This window comes from Macadamia integrifolia, unplaced genomic scaffold (assembly GCF_013358625.1).
Source record: "Macadamia integrifolia cultivar HAES 741 unplaced genomic scaffold, SCU_Mint_v3 scaffold1310, whole genome shotgun sequence".
Classification (NCBI taxonomy): Eukaryota; Viridiplantae; Streptophyta; class Magnoliopsida; order Proteales; family Proteaceae; genus Macadamia; species Macadamia integrifolia.
This window is the reverse complement of record NW_024868155.1, coordinates 87544-114350: the sequence shown is the minus strand read 5'-3', so window position 1 is coordinate 114350 and position 26807 is coordinate 87544. Positions and strand designations below refer to the sequence as shown.

Here is a 26807-nt window from a genome sequence, read left to right as displayed (position 1 = left end):
AGTTCTTGCTCGGGCCACCCATACCGGTAAATTGGTTTTCCCTCTTCCAAAGCCCTGGTGTAAGGGATGGCTCTCTCTCCTCTGTTTATCGTCTATTACTTTGGCTTTTTACACAATCTTAGCATAATCGGTTAGATCCAATGCCTCTAGCACTATACCAATGGATATCTTCAATCCCTTAAGAAACTTCTGGGCTTTTTCCTCTACTGTCTTCATATGGCGAGGAGAAAAATAGAACAAGCTCTCAAATTGTTGCTAATAATCTAGAACAATCTTGCTCCCTTAGGTCAATGCTATAAATTCCACTTCCTTATGGTCTCTATAGCTTCGAGGATAGTAATTTGACAAGAACAATTCTTTGAATTGCTGCCATGTAGGTTCTGGATGAGTTACCATCAAAATAGGCTTAGAAGCTTTCCACCATGAATCAACTTCATTTTTATGTTGCAATCCCACACAGATGAGCTTCTGTGCCTCTGTGCAATCCACAATTTCAAATATCTTCTCTAGCTCTTAGATCCATCGATCCAACTCCAATGGATCATTACCCACCTTATTGAAGATAGGTGGCATGTATTTCTTAAAAGACTCAACCCCCTTTGTCGTACTGGTAATAGGTGAGTGATAAGGTGGATAGGTCGGATAGTATGGGTAAGGTGGAGGCATCATGAATGGTGGAGTGCCGAATGGTGGAACCGGTGGGGTTCCATTTGGTTGATCTTGTGGTGTTACCCCAGGTGGGGTTCCTCCTGTTGTGCTCTAGCACCTGACCCCACGGGTGGCTCCTATGGGACAACCACTCTAGGTTGCTAACCCAGCTGAGTAGGGTTCAGATACTGTTGCATAGCAGGCATAAAATTTTGTTGCTATTAGAGCAACTGCTGTTAAAATGCCTCTTGCAACTGTTGAATGAGTGTCGCAATATCACCTGGAGTGATGACAAGTGGGGGACCTGGAATCTCATTCATAGGTGGGTTGCCTTGAATGTCTTCAGGTCCAGGGTTCACTTGTGGTGGTGGGTGTGAGGATTGCCCCACGGATTGAGGTCCACGGGGATTTGGTGGTCTACAAACAAGACAGGGACCACGAGTGGTACCTCGAGCATTGCTACCGGATCTGGTGCGTACCATAGTGTTCTGTACCTAGATTATACCAAAATGTAAACATTGATTAAGTGCCACAACATTTATATATACGCTCATAACTAATTGCACTTCATATCTCATGTTACATTGTTGCATCACACCACAGGCCCTTATGCACCCGCATTTAATTATCAAGACATAAATTGGTCATAGAACAATGCCTAAACTATGTGACAAAACACTCCCATTGGCACCTAATTGGGGCCTAATAGGCACGAAATATGAGAAATTCCAAACACAGGGTGATTTGGGCCTTGAAACCCAAATCGACGGGTTAAACTGGTGGGCAAGGCCAGGCTGGGGCCACGCGACTGAGTTGACTTAAAAAGGGTTTTAAAACTCCTATTCTTACACTTTCTCATTTCTTCTCACTAAGACTTAGAGCAAGGGCAATTTGAGGGACCACTCCAATGACTCCACTCACAAGTTCACACAACCATTTCATGTTTAAATCACTCCTCATCTTCTCCAATCATCAAGTAAGTTCCTCGTCTTCCTTTTTTCTCCTTAGACTGTGTTTTTGGTGTGCTTTTGTTATAGAAACCTAAAAATCTCGTTTCTTCCGTAGAATGTTTGTTCTTTGACAATGTGATGACTCATTTGTGATTTATATTGCTTGTTGGCCCTGCTTGATTGGTTTATAAAGAGAGGATCTAAATTTTGCCCTAATTTCTATGTTTTGGGGTTTTCTATATTTCTCTTCTTCTCTTATAAATTGATGGTTTAAATGAGACTCTTCACTCTTAATGCACATACACATTAGTAGAAAAATCATTTACATCCATGTGTGCATATTGTTTCAATTCTTTTGACATGAGATTACTCTCTTTTGGGTTAAAATCCCTTGAAATTTGGGGTTTTCTCTATTTCTCCTCTTGTTCTTGCAACTCCATATGGTAAATGAATTTAGTTACCCATTTTTGATGGTGCATTGATGTGGGTCTCTCATATCTCTTTCTCATGGGTTGGTTTGATAATACCAAGATATCACATCCTCACTTAATTACACATTTTTATACCTTCATTGATCCATTTCATCATCAAAACCAATCATTATACAATGTGCCTCCGATCCATGATTCTATTTTATTCCTCGCCATTATATCAAACATAACCGTCGTCATCCTAATTTTTTGCACTTGGGTAGTAGAAACTTACTTGGGAGCTTTCCTTGGTTTTCCTTCTTTTAATGCTACAAGCACCCCCCCCCCTTTTTATAATATTCCATATCATGTTCACCTTGAGATATATACTATGATTTTCATGATAGATCATTGCTACGCTGTCATATCCATACTTGCGGTGCTATTTGCGTAGTCTAAAATTTATTCTTTTGGTTATCTATGTTCGCTTAAATCTTGTCCTATTACTTTTATGTTTCCTTTGAAAATCTCCAAGATGTCATCTCGAAAGGGTAAAGAAGCCGCTTCATCCTCTGGAAGGTGCAAAGCCACGACCTCCAAGAGGAAGAGTGTGGGGTCAAGTTCCTCTTCCCAACCCACATAGCATAGGAGAGAAGCTCCTGTAGACCCTGAAGACTATGACGAGGGTCTTTTCCGCAGTATGGAGGCGGCTGTATCTTGGCCAATCTTCTCTAGGAAGTCGGTTATGATGAAGAAAACAGTGGGGGTAGAATATTTTGAGGGTTTTTAGATGATGGACAAGTTCACGGCACTGGGTTGGCAATCTATGCTTGACCCCAACCAACCCTGCTATGAGGATCTAGTCTGGTATCTCTACTATAACCTAGTAAAGTCTTTTGAGAATGGGGAGTACTCCTTTACCAGCATGGTAAAGGGAGTAAACATTATATTGACTCTGGATTTGTTGGCGGGGATCCTGGGTATTTCTGCAGAGGATACCCACTTCTACAGTGCTCCAAGGATAAAGGCTATGGGCCCAGATTTGAGTCTAGAGATGCAGGAGGATATTTATGAGGCCATTAGTGGCAACAAAGTGTGTCCCTTATCTGAGATAGCCTACAATGCAGATGCCTGTGTGTTTGCTTGCTTGGCTCAGTTCAACCTACTTTCTAGAGCAGATAACAGAAACCAAGTTAACTTCATGGCAGCCTAATTGGCTTACTGTATGGCCTTGGAGGAGGGTGCCTTGCATCTATGCCTCCCATATATCATGTTGAAGACCATGGAGTATCATACAGCACACCCCAAGGACGCAGGATTCCCATATGACAGGTCACTCACCAAGGTCTTTGAGTACTTCCAGGTGGACCTGCGAGGCGAGATTAGAAAGTATACTGTGGATAGGTTCACCAAGGAGAACTTACGAAGGATGGGCTTACAAAGTCGTATGGGCGAACCTCAGGGGGCAGGAGCTCAGGGAGTAGAGGGTGAGGAGCATGTGGGTATGGAAGGTGAGGATGACAGTGAGGAGGATGAAGACTACATCCCTCATCATAATGAGAAGGATATAGATGATGAGGAGATCCTTGAGGAGGAGCCTCTTAATATGAGGAATGCAGATCTGCATTTCAGAGCTCCACCATCTTCTGGTGGGGCATTTGATTTTCAGAGCATGATGGATAGCATGAAAGCCCTAAAATATGGGCAAGATCAAATTTTGAGACGATTAGATGAGAGTGCCACAAGGGAGAGGGCACTTTAGGATAGGAAGGCAGAGATCCTAAAGAGGGTGGAGGAGAGTACAGCCCATGAGTTGGCATTACAGCATAGGCTTGGGAGGGTGGAGGCTAACTTCCAACCCCTAACTGAGGAATTAGATAAAGTCTCCAACAGGATTGCATCTGATTTCCATCAAGTGAAAAAGGAGGTTACGTTGACTAATGATAGGTTTGACTATTATGATCGGTGCCTCCACATCTACTAGAGGCCTAAAGGTGGGGAGACATTCACTGTTGATGATGATGATGATTGATAGGGTAGCGGGCTTGCCTACTCTTCACTTCCCTTTCTTTTCTGACCTTATCTTCTATTCCCTTATCTCTCTATTTGGTGGTTATGAAACTATTGTGGTTTGTATATTTTAACACATTTTCCATGGTTGGGACTTGGTGATATGGTTAGGATGATATTTGTTATCTTTTGGATAGTTTAGTTTATTTTGATTTAACTTGTTGTAATTTGGCGGTGACTATGTCGGTCAGTGCATTTTGTTTATTATGTTTATATTTATGGTCTATCAGGTGGTAAACTTTACAAAATTTTGGTATTCTAAACATAGCGTCATTATGCTACCGAAATTTTGTTAGAATTAGCAATCAATAGTTTATGGAATCGGTCAATTGGCCATTTGTTAATCTGATTAGGTTCTACCCTCATGCATCTAATGGAATGCAAGAATTTAAAATTTTTTATTTCATTACAGGTTTTAATTCTTTGAAGCTTTTATATTTACCAAACCCCATGTCCTATTATAAAATTCTATAGGGATCTATCTTGCATGCTGTGAGTGGGTAGAGCATCACGCTCTGATACCACCGTTGTCACACCCTGTTCTCTCAGAATCGGGTTGGTGACTGAGTTAACTCCTGCTAACCCAAAACCTGCTAGGATCATCTGATGCAGTAACCACAACACAGCATACGCACAACTAAAGAAAGAAAAATTTGTATTTCGGTGAAAGTCTTAAATCTATATACCTATAAATACCCCAATACTCTTGATACCTAAATTGTGTTATTTAGTACATTTACATGTGGGCCCGATGACGTGATATATATATATATATATATAAGAAATACAATTTAAATATCCAGAGCACAAAAGGGATAACATAACAAAAGAATAAAAAAAAATCTCAGGTCAGGTATCACTATTGCTGTCTTGCAGCACAACTCTCACACGGGCACTCAGCACCGTACCCAAAATCTTTAGGGACCCACCAGCCCTTAGCTGGAAATTCTACAGTGGGTCCCAGCTCTAGCTCCTCAGCTAGATAACTTGCAAGATCATCTAAAAAAAATGGTGTGGACATAGGATGAGCTCACTAGCCCAGTAAGTGAAAAGAAAGACCAAGCAATATAAATGAACCTATATGCATGCAAATCCATTTTTATTATCCTAAATCTCCTAAGCAATATTTTTAAGTCATAGGTTATGTGCTACTCACAACCACAGTGCGCATATGCCTCGAGTATAAGTCGCATACCCCATCCGGCGATATGCCTATAAGGTTGTGGAGAAGGCCAGCCGTGGGTAACGAAAATGTAAATTATTGTTCCTCAATGATATTAAAGTAAATTGTTGTTCCTTAGTAACATTAAAGTAAATTGGGCCTTGCCCTGCATTAAAGTAAAAGTAGTACGATTGGCCCTCTGATTATATCACCAAAGTTACCGACTGTCCTAGTGATCAGTCGGGTGTACTTCTAACTACCACTGGTGGTATACAATCTCGGGCTTCCCCCCAGTGATGTACCCAACACCTAAACCCCTGTTGGGAAGGGTCATAGCACAGAGAGATGTCATTCCTAATTGCATGCTTCTATATGAGATAGAATGACTGCATAGTGCAACCGCGTCCCATTCCACAGGCCACCAATGCATTAATTTCCAAGCCGACTATGGCATCTAATCTAGCAATGCATCATATTCAACAATTGAAATCGTCTGTGTCATAATCCATAGTAAGAATTAAGCTTTCAATATTTAAAGTTACAGCATAATAAATCATAAACGAGTTTCGAAATGCCCAAGGCAATGCATGCAAATGGCATTCTTGGATAGCTAGTCTACACATAGTAATAAAATGATGACGTTGCTAATCTACAACAATAATGGAATGATACAAAAACATTCCAAAAGTAAAGTCAACGTCCTCTCCCCACTTACTTGTTATGTACAATAGCTCACGCTTGGTATAAACGAGATCCGGCGTGAGAAGACGCAAGGTCCTAGTAGAACCCAACATAACCAAGTGAGTTTAGCATTTCACCACTTTGGGGTCAAAGTCAATGAAGTATGATGTTCAAAACGTGTTAAAAATTGTGAAAGAAGGTGGCCCGACAAATTCGGGCCCTATCGAAGTCCGATAAGCCTCACTGGTAGGTCACCCAGTGGGCACAACCCAGGGGCCCTGTGAGGACCAACGGGCCAGGAGTGGTGGGCCAGTGCCCACCGGTCCTTATCCACCACTCGACCCAGGAGCTCTATTAGGACCAGCAGGCAAGGAGTGGAGGGTTAGGTGCCCACCGGTCCTTGCCTGCCAGTCGGGCCAAAAACCCAACTAGGATAGGCGGGCTTTGGATTGATGGGTCCATCACTTCCCAGGGCACCCACCAATCAGAACCGAGATTCTACTATTCATTTCTATTCCTCATCCCGCCTTGGGAAAATCACAAGGGGTTGATTTGATCATATTTTCCACACATCTAAGGTCCCATATTGTGATTCTAACCTAGATCTAGGGTCGATTCAAAGTTTTAAGCACCGACCTTACCTCTTTGCTCAAGAACACCTTCAAAACTCTAAATCCCTTCTTCAACTCAAGAAGTCATCAAATGCTCTTCAAATCTTGAAATTTCTTCATCTAAACCTTTAAAATCAATATGTAGGTCTTTTCATTAAACCTTAGATTCATTTTCTCAAGTGGGATTAACAAGATCTAAAGGATTCCTATTCGAATCAAAGGGTTTCACTTAGGGTTTCTTGAGGGTTTAGGAAATATAGCCTTCACTCACCTCAAATTGTAGATCTCAAGATGAGGATCACTTTTTCGGCACCGAAATGGAAAGATCTAACCTCGGTGACGCACAGGGAGCATTTCTTCTTCTTCTTCTTCCCTTTTTCTTCCTTTTTTTTTTCTCTCTCTTCGTTACTTTTCTCACCCACCTTGTAAAACATTAAATGAGGGAAAAGAAGGGTAATAATTGCAATTTATACCTGGGTTAAAATATCTAATGACCAGATTGATAGGTCACACTGGTGGGTCCTACTCATCTATAACCACCCACCAGTCTATCAAAACTTAGCCAAATAATTGGGATTTTGAAGGAAATCGGCTCCCGACACGTGTCTCGCTCCCAGTATATGATTTACAATACATACTCATCATAAAATATGGCTACATATCTCTATTTTTTATATATGGCCTTGTGATACGTGCAAGTACACGGCTTGGGTATGCAGACTTCACTAGGCACTGGTTCAGATTCGCCTGGCCAACCCGAGTTTAGAGTCACCCTTCCCATCATGTTCCATAGGGTATCCATCTCAGCTCGATCGGGTTCAGATCCTGCATGACCAAACCGAACCAATCGGGTAAATAAATTGGGTTTAGAAAGTAGAGTATCACAACGACCCTCCTATGCGACCCACTTGAGGGGAAATGTGGGCCCCAAGAAGCCCAACTTGGGTGATCACATGTGTTTCGAGTTCCCCATTGTAGTAGAGTCATGTGTGCCCGGTATTTTCAACTACTTCGCTCGGTATCGCAGTTTAATGAGATTCGGGCCATAGGGTGTCGAAACCAAACGCACCCTAGTAGATATTTATGACCCAACTATAAATAGCATTTACTCTTCTCCCATTTATTATTTCAGCAAGGTTGGTGGAGAGGAGTAAAGAAGAGGGGGAAGAAGAAGGAAGAGAAGGGAAGAGAGTGTGGGGGAAAGTGTTCCCCTCTTGTTGTCAAAGTCGTACCTTGCCATTTTGACACCAGAAAGGTGATTGGAACCTTGAGATTTACAATTTGAGGTAGGTAAGTGTAAAATCCATTAAATCTTGTGAAACCCTCTTGTATGGTCAAATCAAAGAGTTAAGAGAGAGCCTATGTGATGTCTTTGAAGGTTTTAAAGGAGGAACAACCAAGATCTAAAGGAATTTAAGTGATATCTTGAGTTGGAGGAAGGATCTTAGGTTTTGGGGTTTTCTTAAACTTGAAGGTATGATTTGTTCCCAAATCTTGATTTAAACCTAGTTCTATGTTGTATTCATGTGGATGAAGTCTTTAATATGTGGGAAATACAAAGGAAATAACCCCCTTGGGTCCCCCAAAAGGCGGGGTGAAGAAGGGAATTTGGACAGTAAAACCCGTTGGACACTGGTGGGTGGCATCGGTGGGTAACCCGACCCACCAATCTTGCTTGGGCCTTGAAGCCTACCGATGGGTACCTAGACCCACTAGTAGCACCCACCTGTCTTGGCTGGGCCCTGGGGTCCTATCAACGGGTAGGACCAGTGGGTATTCAGACCCCTTGGTAGCACCTGCCAGTGTGGTCTTGGTGTTGTCTGCATGGGCAGCTTGCACAGATGGGTCCTCCTATCCTTCTGTATGACCCACTTGTGGTCAAATGAGCTTCGTTTGAGCTCAAAATTTATGAACAATCTCCCTTGCATTATTAAACATGTTGTGACCATGTCTTTCATTTTCTTATGGTCCCAGAACGGACGTATTCTAAGCTTCTTTTCTGAGTTAGATTTTTGTGACCCTCGTCTTCGCACATCGGATCTTACTCGTACCATGTGTGCACAATCTTGTACATGAATAGGTAAGTGGGGAGATGACGTTGATTTTATTTTGGAGCGTTTATTGTAGCATTTTCATTTTATACATCATCTTTCCATTTATGGATGCCATATTCATGCATATGTCTTGTCTACTGCAGGATGCATTTATGAATCGTTATGTTGTATCTTTAAATTTTCAAACACTTGTTACTTGCTTTAAATTATGAGCATGGATTATTTCAATTATTGGATAATGATGATTTGTTAGATACGTGATGAATTGCTAGATTAGACGCCGTAGTCGGCTTAGAAACGAATGCATTGATGCACCGTAGAATAGGACGTGGAAGCACTACATAGTCGTACTATCGCATATGGATGCAATATGGGTGGTAGTTGACAGGCTTACCAAGACTGCTCATTTCATTCTAATCAATACCAATTATTCCATGGACAAGCTAGCACTACTTTATATGGATAATATAGTCCATTTGTATGGAGTGCCAGTGAGCATTGTATCAGATAGAGACCCAAGGTTCACATCTAGAATTTGGAAGAGTCTCCAGCAAGCCTTGGGGACACAAGTGAATCTGAGTACTGCATTCCACCCATAGACCGATGGTCAATCAAAACAAACTATACAAATACTGGAGGACATGCTCAGGGCTTATGCAATGGAAATGAGTGGCATTTGGGAGGAATACATGCCTCTTATGGAATTTTCTTATAACAACAGCTATCAAGCCATAATTGAGATGGCTCCATATGAGGCACTGTATGACAGAAAGTGTAGAACACCCCTATATTGGGATGAAGTAGGTGAGCGTCGGATGCTAGGATAAAAAATGATACAGATGACATGTGAAAAGATTGATGTCAATCGAGAGAGGATTAAAGCAGCGCAATCATGCCAAAAGAGCTATGTGGACAACTGCAGGAAGGACTTAAACTCAAGCTGAGATGGGTACCCTATGGAACATGATGGCAAGAGTGACTCTAAACTCGGGTTGGCCAAGTGAATCTGAACCAGTGCCTAGTGAAGTCTGCATACCCAAGCCATGCACTTGCACGTATCACAAGGCCATGTACTGACAATAGAGGTACATAGCTATATTTTAAGACGAGTATGTATTATAAATCATATACCAGGAGTGAGACACGTGTCGGGAGCCGAGTCCCATCAAAATTTCAATTATTTGGCTAAGTTTTGGCCAACTAGTGGGTGGTCATAGATGGGTAGGACCCACCAGTGTGACCTACCAATCTTGTCATTAGAGTAAAGAAGAGAGAAAAAAGAAATTATTACCCTTCTTTTCCCTTATTTAATGTTTTACAAGGTGGGTGAGAAGAGTAAAGAAGAAAGAGAAAAGCAAGGAAGAAAAAGGGAAGAAGAAGAAGAAGAAATGCTCCCTGTGCGTTGCCGAGGTTAGATCTTTCCATCTTAGCACTGGAAAAGTGATCCTTGTCTTGAGATCTACGATTTGAGGTGAGTAAAGGCTATATTTCCTAAACCCTCAAGAAAACCTAAGTGAAACCCTTTGATTCGAGTAGGAATCCTTTAGATCTTATTATTGCCACTTGAGAAAATGAATCTAAGGTTTAATGGAAGACCTACAGGTTGACTTTGAAGGTTTAGGTGAATAAATTTCAAGATTTGAGAAGCATTTGATGATTTCGTTAGTTAAAGAAGGGATTTGGAGTTTTGAAGGTGTTCTTGAGCAAAGAGTTAAGATCAGTGCTTAAAACTTTGAATCAACCCTAAATCTAGGTTAGAATCACATTATAGGACCTTAGATGTGTGAAAAATATGGTCGAATCAACCCCTTGTGATTTCCCCAAGGCAGGATGAGAAATAAAAGTAAACAGAAAAATCTCGGTTCTGATTGGTGGGTGCCCTGGAAGTGATGGACCCACTAATCTGGAGTTCGCCTATCCTGGTTGGGTTTTTAGCCCAACCGGTGGGCATGGACCGGTGGGCACCTGGCCTGTCGCTCCTGGTCCATTGGTCCTGACAGAGCTCATAGGTCGAGTTGTGGGCAAGGACCGGAGGTAACCTGGTCACTGGTCCAGTTCTATGTGAACGGGGCGTGACACTTACAATTTTCTATCAAAGTCTAAGAGCAAAAAGGTCTCTGGAAGCCTAACTGGCTGGAGACCCTGGCCCATCTGGCCAGCCAGATGTCTCCCACCAGTCGTTCCATTTCTACAGAACTTCATTTCTGTATGCTCACCCTGCAGGTTTCCTCCAAGAATTTGGTTTCTGTTATCTCATTTCTGTACTGAAATTTTACTACAGAATCACAATACTACATTTCATTCACTTACATTATCAATTCACTAATCCACAAGTTAGTTTTGATTAATTACATAATTTTAGCAATAATTCCCAAAATCATCTCCAGAATCTTAGAATTTCCACTCATATGTATGAATTAACATCAATTACCTTGATCCAAGTCCAATCTAAACTTGCATGCATGTATATCTTCACAAATTTTACTTTGTATGTGAAGGATTTGGCCTCAATTACTTTGCATGTTCCATTATAGTCTTCAGAGAACAGAATAGAAAGAGAGATTTCATTTCTTCTTTTAAAAATTTTCTCTTTTAAAATCTTGGGTGAGAATTCTCACATTCCAACCCTAATTGGTCATGGTTCTTGGAACCATTCTTCTAATTTTCATAGTCCTTCAGTTAATCCATCAAAGAACAATAAAAATTTAAACTCCATATAGTTAGATTATGTCTGAAATTCCAGATTTTCTTCCTTAAACAGAATTTGTTCATTCCTTTCCAATTTCTGAAAAATTCCTCGTACTACAGGTTAATATAGGTGAGTAATGTGACTTACCTTGTAGTTGAATCTTCTAATCAAATCCTAAGAGCAGAAGTCTCCTCTCTAATCTTCTTCTCCTCTTTTCTCTTTTTCTCTTCTTCTCTTCTCTTCTTCGTCTTCTTCTTCTTCTTCTTCTTCTTCTTCTTCTTTTTCTTCTTTCTTCCTCTTGCTATCCAAATGAGTGTAATGTGAGAAGAGTGGTCAGTGGTGGCACAATTATATATATATATATATATATACATGATTACATAACTATGACTAATTTTATTTGGAAATTAAATTAATTTATGATTTACTAATTAACTCACTTATCCATGTCAAACCCATAGGAATAGGTCCACATGTCAAGTTTTCAAGAGTGGGACCCATTTTCAGCCAATTCTGGCCATTCTTTTCACATGACGGGCTCAGAATCCTCTAGCCGGTTGAGCTAGACATGCTCTCCCTTGAGGTCTGTTGTATTCCCTATCACTTCTAATCCATTTTAAGGGTTAATAACTACCTGTTGGCCCACTTTGCTTGCTGACTCTTCCAACACTGTTGGCAGGAGGCACAGGTACATGTTGGGTCATCCTTCTCTTCCTGACATTCCACTGCTGCTGGCTAAGCTAGTGTTGGCTTCTCCAATCTGCTACTCTTGTCTGTTCACAGTCAATGTAAAGAGGTGAGATTTGGGGTATTACAAAAAATCCCTAATAATTAGGAATTAAGGAATCAAATCGTGGGATCATTATTGGGGGATCGGGAAATAATAGGGATCAGTATGAAATCCTTAATCTCGCTTGCCACCTCACCCCGTGGTTACTCCAACATAGCTTTAATTTCAGAAATATTTTTTATTATTATTTTATATAAAATCTAAATATTTAAAATATATAAGGGATAAAAGAATCCCTGCTCTAGGAAGGAAAAAGATAGAAGAAGAAAGGTCTCTCTGACCAGCAAGAAATTCAAATGAAACTATAAAAGAAGAAAGGTCTCTCTCGTGCACAGTGTTCCCAACCATTGTTTGCAAACCAAAAGCCTCTTGGAAGGCAGACCACCAAAAGACACAACACGGCTATAAGCCTCCAAGAAGGGAGACCACCGAACGATTCTCTCTCTCTCTCTCTCTCTCTCACACACACACACACACACACACACACACACATTTTTATAGCTCTCAACAGTCAATCGTATCTCCCTCATGCACTGTGTTCCCAACCATCATCTGCAACCCAAAAGCCTCTAGAACTTCACCAGTTCTCTACCTCAAGGTAAGATTCTTCTCTCTCTCGGTCTTTGCTTAAGGTGGCTGAAGAGGATTTTAGGCTGAACGAGGGCTTATTTTGTTCATCTTGGTTAATTGATTGAACTATTAATTGAGGAAACCAAATAGGTTCCATCTTGGTTAACTCTCCCTTGGCCCTTGCAGAAAAGAGACGATATAAGATGAGACAAGACAAGGCATGAGAGGCTAAAAGATCCTTTCTTTGAAGTCGGTTTTGTCGAAGAAACCTTTCTTACATCTCTATTTCGCATCAAGGTAAGCAACTGAATGATCTACCTGAATTCATCCTTCAATAATTTCCTATATTTTTCTAGGTTATTGTTTTCGAGTTTGATTTCTTTATATTTCAATGGTTTTTTTCCTTTTTATTTTTCGATTGAAAGTCCATTCACTAATTTGTTTTGCAGAATCTGCAGGCAGAATTTCATTATTTTATAGATTATTCTTTTGGAGTTTGATTTCTATAATTTCCTTCTTTTTTTTTTATTGAAATTCCATGCGCTGTGTAGACATATGAAGATGGTTTATTCATTACCTTTGCTTTCAACTTGATTTAGTATGCCTTAAACTTTGCATCTCTCTTCACCAACTATTTAACTATTGTACTTGGTAACTAAAAAGATAATATGGCCAATTTAAAAACTTCCTATCTTAATCAGTGTTGTGGTCTTTGCCACTTAAATTATACATTTTCTAATTTGAAATTTATCAAAATAATCTAGATTCCATCTTCTGAGAATGGTATTAGAAGGTCTGATTTACTTTCCATCTTGTCATGGAGCATCATGCATGCAACCTATTCCAAGAGGACTTGAAAGGATAAAGATAAGAACATAAAAGAGAGAACTCAAACATGACCACACACTTGGGTATTTTGATAACTTATTATTTGGGGTAGGAAGTTTGCAAGAGTCAATCACTTCCAACAGTATAAGTTTCTACTTGGATATCAAAACTAATTAAGAACCATTTCATCAATAAAACTTTTTAAATTGCCAAATTCTTTTGAGGCCAATCTACTCCCTGTAATGATTATGTGTGTGTAAAATTGGGAAAAAATATTTATGGGTTAAAACGTAAAGTATTTTCCAAAAGCGTAAATATTAGAAATTCGTAGGTTAAAAGTACTTTTTGTCTGCCACTTATCGAATGCCAACACGCATTTGCACATGCAAGTTTACTAGGAATAATCAGAATACAGGCACTAAAATCACATACTATCTTCAATGAGTTCAACAATTGATTTTTGGAAGTAAAAAATCAGGTCAGCACATCCCAAAACTCAATTCTTAACCAATTAAAATATGCCCTTGCTTTACTATAGAATTCAAATCATATTCAGCGTTAATTCAACTTCAATTTGCATAAATTTCACCCAAATACTGAAAGCCCTTTGGTCTAGGGTATACAAAGATAGGTTTCATGCAAGTTGGGTCCCAAAACCCTTCCTAAAATTGGGGTTTCTTCTAATGGGTAGCTATTCAATTCATAGGGATTTGATTACGGTCTCTAATTAGTTGGGATTCCTAACCCTAACTACTAACCTAACTGAAATTCATTCTTACTGTTGTACTTGGCAAAATTCTCACTTAGGTGTAGAACTGTCCAGAAGCAGTCTCAAGTGCAACAATTCTTTCCCAATTCCTTCCTCTTCCCTTCTTTCCTTCTCCTTTCTTCTTCTTTTTCTTTTCCTCTCCTTCTTCTTCTACTTACTGTTAGCAGCAAATTCAATTAGGGTAAGAAATCTGTAGGTTACAGCCTTTTATAGTCCGGCCCAAAACAGACTCAAGGGTCTGTTTCGCTAGGACCCTTATAATAACCCATTACTTTGACAATTAAAAATTTTGTGTGTATTTCCTTGCTCACTAAAGTAAAATATTCATTATAGTCTACAAATAGGCCTCTACCCATGGGGGAAGTATGGGGAATAGTGGGACAGAGGGGTGGGCCCCACCTTGCAAACTGTCAAAATTTGGGTTTTGGCAACTCCACCAGCCAACTGGTTGGGACCTTCCGGTGGCTACTGTTCAGCTCAAGTTAAATGGGTCAATCCCCTTCCTGAGTTCCATAGTCAGTCCACTAAAATTTTACTTTTGTTGCCCATGCTTCCTAGAAAGATTTCCAATGGTGCTGGCAAGTTGAGCATCAACAGGTTGGATCATCTCTGCCCTCAAAGCATTCTACCACTGCCAACCATCCCATTGCAGCCTTCCTTTATTCCAATTCTTTCCCTAGGCACAGAGAAAGTGTTAGGTTGAACCAGGGTTTAATATAACACCATTAGTGGATGCTCACTGCGGTGGTGGGTGCTCACCGTGGATGGCCGCCATCTTCAATTTAACTGGATTTTCTCTTGTGCACTTGCATTGCTGGTCATGGGGTCTTGTGTGAGACTATGTACAATGACTTAAGCATGCATAACCTTCATTAATTATGTGGATGTTCTTCAAGTTAGGACACTTATCCATGTTTCTTCGAAGGCTTGAATCCCTCCAATTTAACCAGCAGGAGCTACACTTATAAGTAGGATCATTCCTCCCTTCTTTACATTGTACTGTTGAAACCCAATAATCATTGATACTGTCAATTTTCTATGATTCATCGGTGATCAACATCATAAATCAAATTAACACACAGGTGTAATATGCCCTTCCTCACCCCGACCCTCTGCATCTTTGGATCTCTCTTCATCTCATTCATCCTCTTCCTTTGTTCCTTCGGAACTTCCCCCTCCCTTATTTTTCCTTTAAATTTCTGAGAAGATGCCATATGTTCAATCTGGGTGATTCCAATCTAATCCGATCTAGAAAGTGGAAAATGTTCACAATTGGGGGATTGGATCGAAATTGGAATCAGATCTAGTCCGATCCGGCGATTATGATTGAATTTAAATTTAAAATTCATTAGACCAGTAAACGTGGTGTTAGGTCATTGATTGATGAATGAGGTTATTTGAGATTAACAGCCATTGTCTACCTCTCGTGCAAGTTGCATATTCGCATCTTTAAAAACCGGTTAAGCGAGGGGGCCGGGGGTGGGGGTCGCTTGGTCAAAACTTCCTTCATGTTGACTCGATTTTGAGTGTTAAGCACGGCTCCAGGTTTGGTCCCATTAGGGGGCGTTTGGTTCGAATTATCCATCGGATCAGATCCCATGGAATATGGATTCTGGATCTAACTCAAATGAATGAGTTTCTTTGGAATCATTTCAACTCGTTAAAAAAACTGTTTGGTTACCTGATTCTACTGGCCAGATTCTAAGTGGAAAACTGTTTGGTTACCCTGAGTCTGTCACTTGATTCTAAGTGAAAACTGTTTGGTTACCCTGATTCTGGGCATTGATTCTGAGTGTAAAACTATTTGGTTACCTTTGAGTCTTTGAACCCATGTTCTGTTGAAAAAAAAAAATTCCCACAAACAAAACCTAAAAATACAATTTGGTCCACACATGTACTTTATTTTTAATTTTTTTTCCTTTTCTTTTTTATGGTAATATGTTAAAAAAAAAAAAAGTGTAACCCTAAACCTTTAAGTCTAATACTGTAGTGCAGTAATTTATTTTTTTTATTTTTTTATTTGTATTTGTATTTTTTTTTGTAAATTGAAGAGGCCAAAAAGAAGAACATTACAAGACATGATTGTATTGTAGTTCATGTAATCGAAATAGGTATCGTGTACCATATAATTCAGATCTGAAAATTGTCCAAACCAGCGGATGATTTGGTTTATGGAGATATATATGCTTCAAAGTGTTTATAAACAACAGTCTCCAAGCAAGAAGCCAGTAATATAGGTCCTTAGGACCAAATGAGAGAAGAAGCACGTAAATACTCGAATATAGTACTGAGTCCATCCAGGTACTAGTAAATGCTAATTAAGTCTTTCTATGAAAAAAAAAAAATAGATAATGAACTCAATATCATTACAATGGCTTCAGACTTTTCTTTCTAAAAAGTTCCAAAAAAGTTCATCATACATTTTTGTTTAAATCAAGCTTCTTGACTACGTCAAGAACATCTCTCAACATCCTCATATGACCCTCAGATTCTTTTATTGCACCGTTCAAGTATCCTTTGATATAGTCTGATGAAGGGGAAGGAGATGATGAAGTTGATGTTTCTGAGCATATGGACCTAGGTGGAGTCTGGTAAGTATCACAACTTGGGCTTGAACTTGATATCCATTCAAACATTCCACAACCTTTGTTTTCAACCTATAAAGCAAATATAATCATTTTATAAGAATACAAGAAAATAAACATTCAAATCTTAAACATCTGAAAAAAGTTTACAAAATTAAATTAAACAAAAAATTTAAAAAATTCATACCCCAGTTGATTGTGGACAGCACCAAAAATATCGACCATAATTTGCACTTGTTTTCGCAGTTCTGACCTTACATTGACCATTCCCACAGTCACACATCTTAAGATGGTCAACCCACATGAAGAAGTGACAATTCATTGAACATTTAAAAAATTTCCTTCCAACATGTGACCCTGACTTAGAAGTGAAAACTGAGCAACCTTTCCCACAGTAATCACACTTTGCAATATCACAAGCGGATATATTCGATGTCATCTATAAGTTAACACAAACATTTTCAATAGTCTATATGCATAGAAAATACTATTAAGTACACCCTCCATCTGAGTGTGATGGACAAAAAATAGGAGACTTCAATGGCACATAAACCAAATAAATTGGCTTCTTATGCACTCCTTATATATACCATACCAAATAAACCAAAATATAAATGGACAAATAAGAATGATGTTGTCCATATTTAAACCTTGAAATCATTCAGATAGAAACATATGAAGTACCATTGTCTTAACCTGTCTTAATACTACATTTAATCCATTGTCACAGACTTAACATAAACCAAAAAGTTACTTAAACCAAACAGATACATTTTCTTGCTCAATAAAACCATTGTCGGATATCCTTCCAAACACTTACTTTTATCACCTCAATTCTTCTCAATCTCTGGCAAGTACATCTCAAGCAGATTTCGCCTATCTTCTACTTTTGTTCCCAAGAAGATAATGGCAGAATTCCGCTTGGCCATGAAATTTTCCTTGGCCTTAAACTTTTGTTGAAAATTGAGGTCTGGAATGGCATCAACAGCATCTATAATGGCTCTCCCAAATTCAGTCTGAGATTCACTCATTACCATCTTCTCGATTGAGTTAGCAATCTGTTTCAATGGACTTACCACCTTTTCAGCTACACCCTTCTTCCTCTTTTCTCTGCCACTATTGACGGACCCACGAGGTCTTCCTCACGAACGGCTGGTACTACCAATGGGAGTGGAAGGAACACTTTCTTCTTCTTCAATATGTTCATAGTCAACACCATCATTGTTCCCTATTCCCTCAACATGAGTACCTGTCACGTCCATCATAACTTCAGTGGCAGCTTCAGAGGGGACTGTTGAATCATTCCCAGTTGCCATCTCTTTCCTTAGCAAGGCTCCAACTTCAAGGTGAATTGGGAGCACACTATGTTCCTTCCAATACTTTTGTTCTTTTTTCTAGCAATATAAAGGACAATGTCAATGTGCTTATGTTGTAAGTAAGAAACAAAAAACGCACAATTATATAGAAAGAACAATTTAAAGAATCCCATTATACCCTATAATCATTCCAGAAGTGTTGAGGAGCATCAAATCTCATATCAGATGCATTCCAACCCAATCCACTTTGCTTCTGTAGGTCACTCAATGCTCTAAGCCTTTGCTTCCAAATCCGAAAGTGGTTTCTCACTTGTTCACAGTCGTAACTAGTAAAAAATTTCTCCTTCAGTTGGTTGGCAATTGCAATGAACTGCTCCTTTTTCAGTCCATTATCTCCACCCTTACCACTCTTGTACTGCTTCAATACACACTCCAACATGTAATGAGAAACGGCGCTAGGCCATGAAGCAATGTCCCGTGACCTACTATTAGAATCTCCTGTTGGTTCCATCACATCAAAACTAACAAAATACACCATATACAATGTGAGTATATTTCATTAATACCAAGCAATCATTAACACTTACTACTTGGGAAATTCATAAACCTAATAGTTTCTTAATAAAGATAATAGTCCACATACATGCATCCCACAGCACAAATTTGACACCAAGCAAGAAGCCCAATTACTAATTGAGAGATCCATAAACCTTGTACTGCAATTTATATAATAGTCCACATACATGCATCCCACAACAAAAAAAATTTAAATCAAGCAATAATAACAATTACTAAATATTGGAATCCATATACCTAATATTGCAATTTAGATAATAGTCCACATACTACAATAAAATCTGCTTCCAAGTATGTTTATACAGTCATCCCAAACCATGCAAAATAAAAAAAAATTTAAATTTGTCCACATCAAAATTTACATTCCAAATTGCAATATTATGAATAACAAATATTCTAGTTCTTCAATACTCAATCTGAGTTGGACAAATCGGCTGCAACCCAATCAGCCCACATATGGTCAGCAATTTGTTCTCGAAATAGATCCCAATCACCATTCTCCAGCGCATGATCCTCGTCATCAGAACTATCATCTTCAACATCATCGTTTACTTGGTGAGAAGTGGATTGGGTACTAGTACTAGCTTCTTCAACCTCTTCATCCTCTTCATCAAGCCATCGTTCTTCTTCTTCAACATTATTCTGTGTAAGAATGTGGTTATGCAACAACACACATGCCAACACAATTCTCGATTGTGTTTTGAAAGGATATTCTGGCTGGTTTTTCAGGATCTTGAATCTTGACTTCAGGAGGCCAAATGAACGTTCAATCACATTTCTTAATTGTGAATGTCTCAGGTTAAACAATTCCTTTTTATCAGTTGGTGACTGATCAATATTTCTCCACTCCTTCAGATGACATCGAACGTTTCGATATGGACGTAAGAACCCCTGTTGGTTAGCATACCCAGCATCAACGAGATAATATTTACCTCGTGGCAGCACCAATTTTCCGTCGCCGTCTCTATGTAATGCATTGTCTAAGATTCGAGCATCTGATGCTGATCCTTCCCAACCAGAAAGAATGTAAGTATATTTCATGTCAAAGTCACAGGCAGCAAGGATATTTTGGGAAATATCACCCTTCCTATCACGGAACCTCGGATGGTCGCTTAAATGCACCCACGCAGGGATATGGGACCCATCTATGGCTCCGATGCAGTCCTTGAAATAAGGGTAAAATCTTCCTTCATTATTTGTTATCCGATGATGCACTGCGACACTTGGAGGTTTCAATAGTATTGGGTACAATTTAATGATTGCTCCCAATACAATGTTAAAGTACCTACTGACAGTCTCACCAGAATGTCCAAACTTGTGTGCAATGACGCGATTTTTAACATTGTGTCCTACTGTATGTAGAAACATAACTAGTTGTTCATTCACTTGCACAGATCTGCTATCCCTCAGTAGACCCTTCTCCCTAATCAAATGACTTAAGCTAAAAAGAGCCCTCTTGCTTAACCTTATTTGTTCTCGACATGTTTTATCAGTGTGACCGATAATTCTCTCTGTTTCAATAATACCACGCAGGGGTTCACAATGGTATGGCTCTTTCTTCAGATATTTTTTTATATACTGATCGACTGCTATAACAACAGCAGTCGCTGCAAAGATTATGATTTTCCTTCGCCTCCTGTAGCCTTCATCAAACTCCATTGTAAAAGTAAATCTACATTCAAATTGAAAAAATAATAAATTGGTGCTATACAAATTTGGAAATGGTACTCATATTGTCTTCTACTCACCTATCTTGGAATCACTATACAAAATTGGAAATCAAGTTTTCAAATGCAATTCATGTTTGATGTAGAACAAAAAATTAAAAGATTCACACATGACAGAAGATAGGGGACTCTTCCTAAATCGTAACAGACATCAAGAGCTCATGTAATGGGGTAAAAAGAAGCAATGGCAAAGAAAAAACAAATTGTTACTGAGTACCCACGGGAAGGTTGTGAGATTCAACATTTTTTTCTGCTTCCATAACATACCATGTCAGATATTCATCTGTCTACATGACCCAAAAAACAGAACATGAAACCAAAATTCATGGGATTCATATTACTAGAAATAAACAAATAGAATCATAGTAATAGGAGCAGATAATTTTATGGGATTCATATTACTTATAAGAAATTGACTGAACTCATTTCTAAGTTTGTTTTTTCAAACCAGTTCTGATATCTTAAATAATTTTATGTGTTGATTTTTTTTCATATCAGTTTTGATATCTTAAATAATAGTTTTGCTCAATGATGTTATACTATATTATTAATATAAAAGGTATTATTAAAAGTAGTAGTTTTTCACTATCAAGCCTAAAGGTCTTGAACATATATAACGACAAAGATCAACCAAAAGGAATATTGCTCAGAACAAGTAAGAAAGGTTGAGGTATTTTAATGGCCATGACAAATGAAGGGAAAAAAAATAAGTATTTGTTTGGATTCTATTTACAGCCACATGATACACTAGGCGCTTTACTGACAAAGAAATTTTATTTATCTATGCTTATATTTCTCTCTTTTATTTTTGGTGAAGAAATAGTCTTCTTACTCTTCTTGTCCAGCAGCACTACCTTCCAACTGCTAAGGACTCCAAGAGTGAGTAGTAGCAGAGACAGAACAAACCAACTGTTGGGTTCCATGAAAGAGTGATCATTAATTAGCTTACTGCAAATGCTCATGTGTTTACTGAATAGCTCTTACAGTCCATGTCTCTGACTCTTGTTCTTCCCTGCGAAGTGAATCCACACAGAGGCCAATGTAGTGAACAATGAAACAGATTAAACAAATGAAGCAGTAATGGGTTCTCTAGCTCTTCAATCATGAGTTGCTTGATATCAGTGGCACAAAATTTTCAGAACTGCAGGATCTTTCTTTCCCTGTTAGTTTACCTCGAAAACTCATTTGTATGCCTTCGGTCTCCAACTAACTTGTGTAAACTCCCAATTCACGGTTAAGTTTCTTGAGTAACCAAACAAACCATTTCAAGATTTTTCTTTTGGGAGCTCCTGATGTGTTCTTCCTCACTATTTATTTTTTTAATTCCAATCCTGTGATGTGTTGCTCTGTCAGAGATGAGGTTCAGTAGGGGTAGTTTGTAATTCAAGTTGGGGGCATCGAATGGCAGAACATTTGTTATTCATTCAGTAAGGAAAATGTTGGTGTCATGTGGAATAATTTTGGAACCGTCTCATATTCATTCATTCATTCATTCATTCATTCATTCATTCATTCATTCAGAAGAAGAAGAAGAAGAAGAAGAAGAAGAAGAAGAAGAAGAAGAAAAACTGAAACCGTATTTACATTACAGTAAGAACACGGTTCCAAAGAAGAAAAAAATCACATAAATGTCGAAATCTAACCTTAAATCAAGCTTCGATTCTAGTTCTTCAAACCTTGGAGTCGATCGTCTGATTTGGAAATAGGGTAAACCCTAGATATGAAGTTACAACCTGAAAAATAGAAACCGAACTTCAATAATCCTAATAAAACACAAATGAAGCTCAAGAATACAAAGAAAAATACAAATAAGAGGGGAATCTCACCTTCAATCAACTCGGTTTTAGGTGTTCTTCTCAGATGCGAGCTGTCATGGCCAGAGGGTAAATGTTAGAAACCCTAGACACAAATAATGAAGAAGAAAAAGAGAAGGAAGAAAGAAGAAAAATACGAAGAAGAAGAAGAAGAAGAAAACTAATACGAAGACGAAGAGGAAGAGGAAGAGGAAGAGGAAGAAGATCTCGAAGCAAAAGAAGATGAGCGGAAGAAGACGAAGACGAGAAAGCAGAGGAAGAAGAAGAAGAAGAAGAAGAAGAAGAAGAAGAAGAAGAAGAAGAAGAAGAAGAAGAAGAAGAGGAATAAGAAGAAGAAGAAGAAGGAGAAGAAGAATCTACCTGTTGCTTCACCGTCGCTGAACCTCGGTCGGACTTCATCGGCAGAATCGCAGGATGATGTGGAAATGGATTCAACTTGAATCCATCGCTTTTATACGAACCTCCGGAACCGTGACTCGATTCTGGATTAACCTATTGAGGTTAATCCGGATGAATCATGGTTTTTAGTTGGTTACCCTGATTCTACTGGCCACCATGACTCCGAACCGATTTTTCACAAAAATGAACCAAACGGTTTAAATTAAATCGGAAACTGATTCCCTGGGATCTGGTCCGATGGATAAATCGAACCAAACGCCCCCTTATCGTCCCATACGGGCCTTACTCAGGTCTCAGCCAGGTAGAAGAGAGATCACACATTTGTGAAGTATGAAAGCAAATAAACAGTCTTGAGTCTGAAACCAGAGAATCTGAACTCTGCTGAGCTCTCTCGTAACTAAAAATTCTCTCTTGAGGCAGATTCTAAAAACACTCTCGTCGTGCAGCCAGTATTAATGCTTTGCAAGAAAATGGCATTTCGTGATTGACCCGGATCTTCGTCTCTAATTAAAAGCAAAAACAGTCCAATCGGTAAAAAAAGCAAAGCGAGTGGAATTATATATATATATATTTTTTCCCACTCTCACAGTAATTGCTTTTTGATTTTTACTGTATTGCAGCTAGCTTTGAATTTTCTAACAAGACTTGCCTTTATGGATTTTGGGGGTCTTCGGGTGGTTGGAAAGAGAGAGAGTCCAGAAAGTCTTCGTGACTAAGAGCGACGTTTCCTTGCGGTTTCAAAGACCCAAAGCTTTTAGGTTTAGGGTGAAGCTCCATTTCTTCTCTTATCACTGGTATGGCGTGGCAATAACAGGTCAGTTTTTGAGCTACTTTTGCTCTTTTTGCTTAAATTTCTCGATTTCCATATCTGGTTATCTCTGAATCTTCGTTTATTTTGATTGTTGGGGGGTGGGGTAAGTGATAGAATCGGATTGGGTTTAAGAGTTCTGAAAGATGCAGGTTCGGCACCTCTGCCTCTGTTAGGTCATCATCGTTTGTAATTATGTGTGAAATTAAGAGGGTTTGTTGATTTCATCTTTTATTATTGCTCGACTGTAATTACGTTTTCCCTTTACATCTGGGTAGCCTTTAAATTTGCTTGTTTTTCTCTTCTTCTCTTGTCCTCAGTGTGCAGAATTTATTTCAAAATTTTGTTGGTTATTTGTGTTTTTCTGGGGTTAGGGTTTTGCGGTTCAGGTGTTTCTGCTGTCAGTGATGCGTGGAATTGCAGAGTCTTTGATTTGAAATTATATTTTGCTATTGTTCTCTGTGGCTGTAGTTGTATCTTCGTTGATTCTGACGGGTGATGATAATTGAGTTCAAGGGAAGCTAATTTCCAGTGTTCAGCATTTTTATGGGAAAGAAAGGGTTACTCATGCAAGTGACCATGAATAACAGTGCTCTGGCTGCTCTCCTTGGTGTTTCTTTTTGCTTCTTGTTGAGTATTAGTACAAGCAATGGTACCGTTACTGATATTTATTGCTTGAGGACCCTAAAAGACTCGGTGGAAGACCCTTTTAACTACCTAAATTCGTCATGGTTTTTTAACAATAATACAGAGGGGTTCATCTGTAAATTTACCGGCATCGAGTGCTGGCACCCTGACGAGAATAGGGTCCTAAACATCAGGCTCTCAGACATGGGGCTGAAGGGCCAGTTCCCTCGGGGTATTGAGAACTGCACTAGCTTGACAGGTTTAGATCTTTCTAGCAACAATCTCACTGGACCCATCCCATCGGATATCTCTAAAAGGCTTCCATATGTGACAAGTCTTGATCTCTCTTCGAATGGCTTCAATGGTGAGATCCCACTGAGCCTGGCAAACTGTACCTATCTGAATATCCTCAAACTTGACAACAACCGATTAACTGGTCAGATCCCTCTGCAACTTGGCCTGCTCAATCGGATAAAGACATTTAGTGTTGCAAATAATCTGTTGTCCGGGCAAGTTCCCAGCTTTGTCAATGCTACAATTGCAGCAGATAGCTATGCAAACAATCCAGGGCTCTGTGGGAAACCTTTGGATCCCTGCAAGGTGCTTCAGAGTAAGTCTCATGGTGCAGTAATTGTTGGATCGGTAATTGTGGGGGTGGCGGTTACATTGTTTGTTGTTGGAGTTGTCCTTATCTTCTGGTTGCGTAAAGTGTCTATTAAGAAGAGAGATGATGACCCTGAAGGAAACAAGTGGGCCAAGAGTTTAAAGGGAACCAAAGGCATCAAGGTAAGCTGATCTAATCTGTATCTCATAGGATCCTTTAAAGATTATTGTTTTTTCAGCTTACATCCACCCCTACCTTCTTAATGCACATGCGCATGGGAACACAAACGCACACACTCGAAATATAAATAAAAAATCACACACACGCACACACACACATACACACGCACGCGCGAGAGCGCGCACGCAGACACAAGCACAAGCACAAGCACAAGCACGTGTGCACACATGCACCCACACACATTCCACAACCAAAGGAAAGAAGCTTTCTGGTACTTGAGGTTCTTTTCTTATTTATCTATGTTTTTCTTTTGCTTTTCCCCCCTACAGATACTTTTACTACAAATTGCTGAACGGGAAGTTGTGTTTTTCAGGTTTCCATGTTCGAGAGGTCAGTTTCAAAAATGAGGTTGAGTGATCTGATGAAGGCTACTAACAATTTCAGCAAAGACAATATCATTGGGTCAGGAAGAACTGGGACAATGTACAAGGCAATGCTTCCAGATGGTTCTGCCCTAATGGTTAAGAGGTTGCAAGACTCTCAACGGTCTGAGAAAGAGTTTATTTCTGAGATGACTACTCTGGGGAATGTGAAACAACGGAACTTGGTTCCACTCTTGGGTTTTTGCATGGCAAAGAAGGAGAAGCTTCTGGTTTATAGGAATATGTCAAATGGGACCCTCTATGATCGTCTGCATGTCGTGCCACCTGAGGGGAGGGCTATGGAGTGGCCCCTAAGGCTCAGAATTGGGATAGGGGCTGCCAGAGGTCTCGCATGGCTCCATCACAGCTGCAATCCCCGCATTATTCATCGAAACATAAGCTCAAAATGCATCTTATTGGATGAGGATTTTGAGCCGAAAATATCTGATTTTGGGCTAGCAAGACTCATGAATCCAATTGACACTCATTTGAGCACTTTTGTGAATGGGGAGTTTGGGGACTTGGGCTATGTTGCTCCAGAGTACCCGCGGACACTCGTTGCTACTCCTAAGGGGGATGTTTATAGTTTTGGAACTGTTCTTCTTGAATTGGTTACTGGTGAGAAGCCTACCCATGTTGCTAATGCCCCTGAAAGCTTCAAAGGGAATTTGGCGGAGTGGGTTACTCAGTTGTCCAATAACTCTAATCTCCAGGGGGCCATTGATAAGTCGTTGGTTGGGAAGGGTTTTGAGGGTGAGCTATTCCAGTTTCTTAAAGTTGGACGCAATTGTGTCCTGCCAACTCCCAAGGAAAGACCTACGATGTTTGAAGTTTACCAGCTTCTTAGAGCAATTGGGGAGAGATACAATTTCACAGTTGATGATGAGATATTTGTGCCATCTGACACGAGTAATACTGATTACCCTGATGAGCTTATTGTCGCTCGGGAAATGAAAGAGCTGCACTGAGAAGGTACGATAAAGTAAAATGTAGTTCTAGATGACAAATGGAAACTCCATAATCAATGCATAATGTCCTTGGTGTAGCTTTTCAACAGGATGCTTATGCCCCTTATGTTTATAGAGTCTTAAGTATTGCTTTTAGCCTTCTGAAGTTGGAAGCTTACTTGTATATTTTCTAATTACCCAGCAGCCTTGAGAGATTATACATTCGCTTCTCAACATGTATATCTGGTCCCATTATGTCTTTTTGTGTAAGAGATACCTATAAGAATCGTAGAGAGGTAGTCTCTTTCCTCTTTTTGTTGTTGTGTGGCATGGACATAGTTATGATTTGTCTATCATGGAGAATCTGATAACCTGACACCAAGAACGTGTGCAGGCATATATTTAGGGCAAAAATTTCCAGAATGGCCTTGTGGCCCAGATATCTGTTACGTGGCAGACTGGATCGGGCCCAAATTTGTGGATAGGTAGACCCGATGGTCCCCTGCTCACATACCCCTTTTTTTTTTTATGCAATACATATAATTATTTTTTCCTTTACAGGCAAGCTCC

General features: G+C 39.5%; 3 protein-coding genes across 3 annotated transcripts; 1 reads left to right on the top strand and 2 right to left on the bottom strand.

Moving 5' to 3' along the window:
- Nucleotides 1-16404: 16404 nt before the first annotated feature.
- On the bottom strand, nucleotides 16405-17784 carry LOC122063403. Its single transcript, XM_042627112.1, has 3 exons — nucleotides 17638-17784; nucleotides 17005-17256; nucleotides 16405-16889 (listed from the first exon to the last, which is right to left on the bottom strand). Exons 2-3 carry the CDS (start codon nucleotides 17254-17256, stop codon nucleotides 16647-16649), a joined length of 495 nt encoding a protein of 164 aa, XP_042483046.1. The 5' UTR covers nucleotides 17638-17784; the 3' UTR covers nucleotides 16405-16646.
- A 65-nt stretch (nucleotides 17785-17849) lies between these two features.
- Nucleotides 17850-22888, bottom strand: LOC122063402. Its single transcript, XM_042627111.1, has 5 exons — nucleotides 22611-22888; nucleotides 22263-22303; nucleotides 22080-22169; nucleotides 18312-18654; nucleotides 17850-18211 (listed from the first exon to the last, which is right to left on the bottom strand). Exons 4-5 carry the CDS (start codon nucleotides 18642-18644, stop codon nucleotides 17960-17962), a joined length of 585 nt encoding a protein of 194 aa, XP_042483045.1. The 5' UTR covers nucleotides 18645-18654; nucleotides 22080-22169; nucleotides 22263-22303; nucleotides 22611-22888; the 3' UTR covers nucleotides 17850-17959.
- A 151-nt stretch (nucleotides 22889-23039) lies between these two features.
- Nucleotides 23040-26548, top strand: LOC122063401 (probably inactive leucine-rich repeat receptor-like protein kinase At5g48380). Its single transcript, XM_042627110.1, has 4 exons — nucleotides 23040-23180; nucleotides 23270-23463; nucleotides 23929-24870; nucleotides 25242-26548. Exons 3-4 carry the CDS (start codon nucleotides 24004-24006, stop codon nucleotides 26256-26258), a joined length of 1884 nt encoding a protein of 627 aa, XP_042483044.1. The 5' UTR covers nucleotides 23040-23180; nucleotides 23270-23463; nucleotides 23929-24003; the 3' UTR covers nucleotides 26259-26548.
- Nucleotides 26549-26807: the final 259 nt, after the last annotated feature.

Bases quoted from the DNA above. Each gene is read 5' to 3' on its own strand.
- LOC122063403 (XM_042627112.1), bottom strand. From the start codon at position 17,256: ATGACATCGAATATATCCGCTTGTGATATTGCAAAGTGTGATTACTGT. The intron at 16,890-17,004 runs GTATGAATTTTT...TTTGCTTTATAG, and splicing joins GCTGTCCACAATCAACTGGG to GTTGAAAACAAAGGTTGTGG.
- LOC122063402 (XM_042627111.1), bottom strand. From the start codon at position 18,644: ATGGAACCAACAGGAGATTCTAATAGTAGGTCACGGGACATTGCTTCA. The intron at 18,212-18,311 runs GTATAATGGGAT...TTATATTGCTAG, and splicing joins ACTTCTGGAATGATTATAGG to AAAAAAGAACAAAAGTATTG.
- LOC122063401 (XM_042627110.1), top strand. From the start codon at position 24,004: ATGGGAAAGAAAGGGTTACTCATGCAAGTGACCATGAATAACAGTGCT. The intron at 24,871-25,241 runs GTAAGCTGATCT...TGTGTTTTTCAG, and splicing joins AGGGAACCAAAGGCATCAAG to GTTTCCATGTTCGAGAGGTC.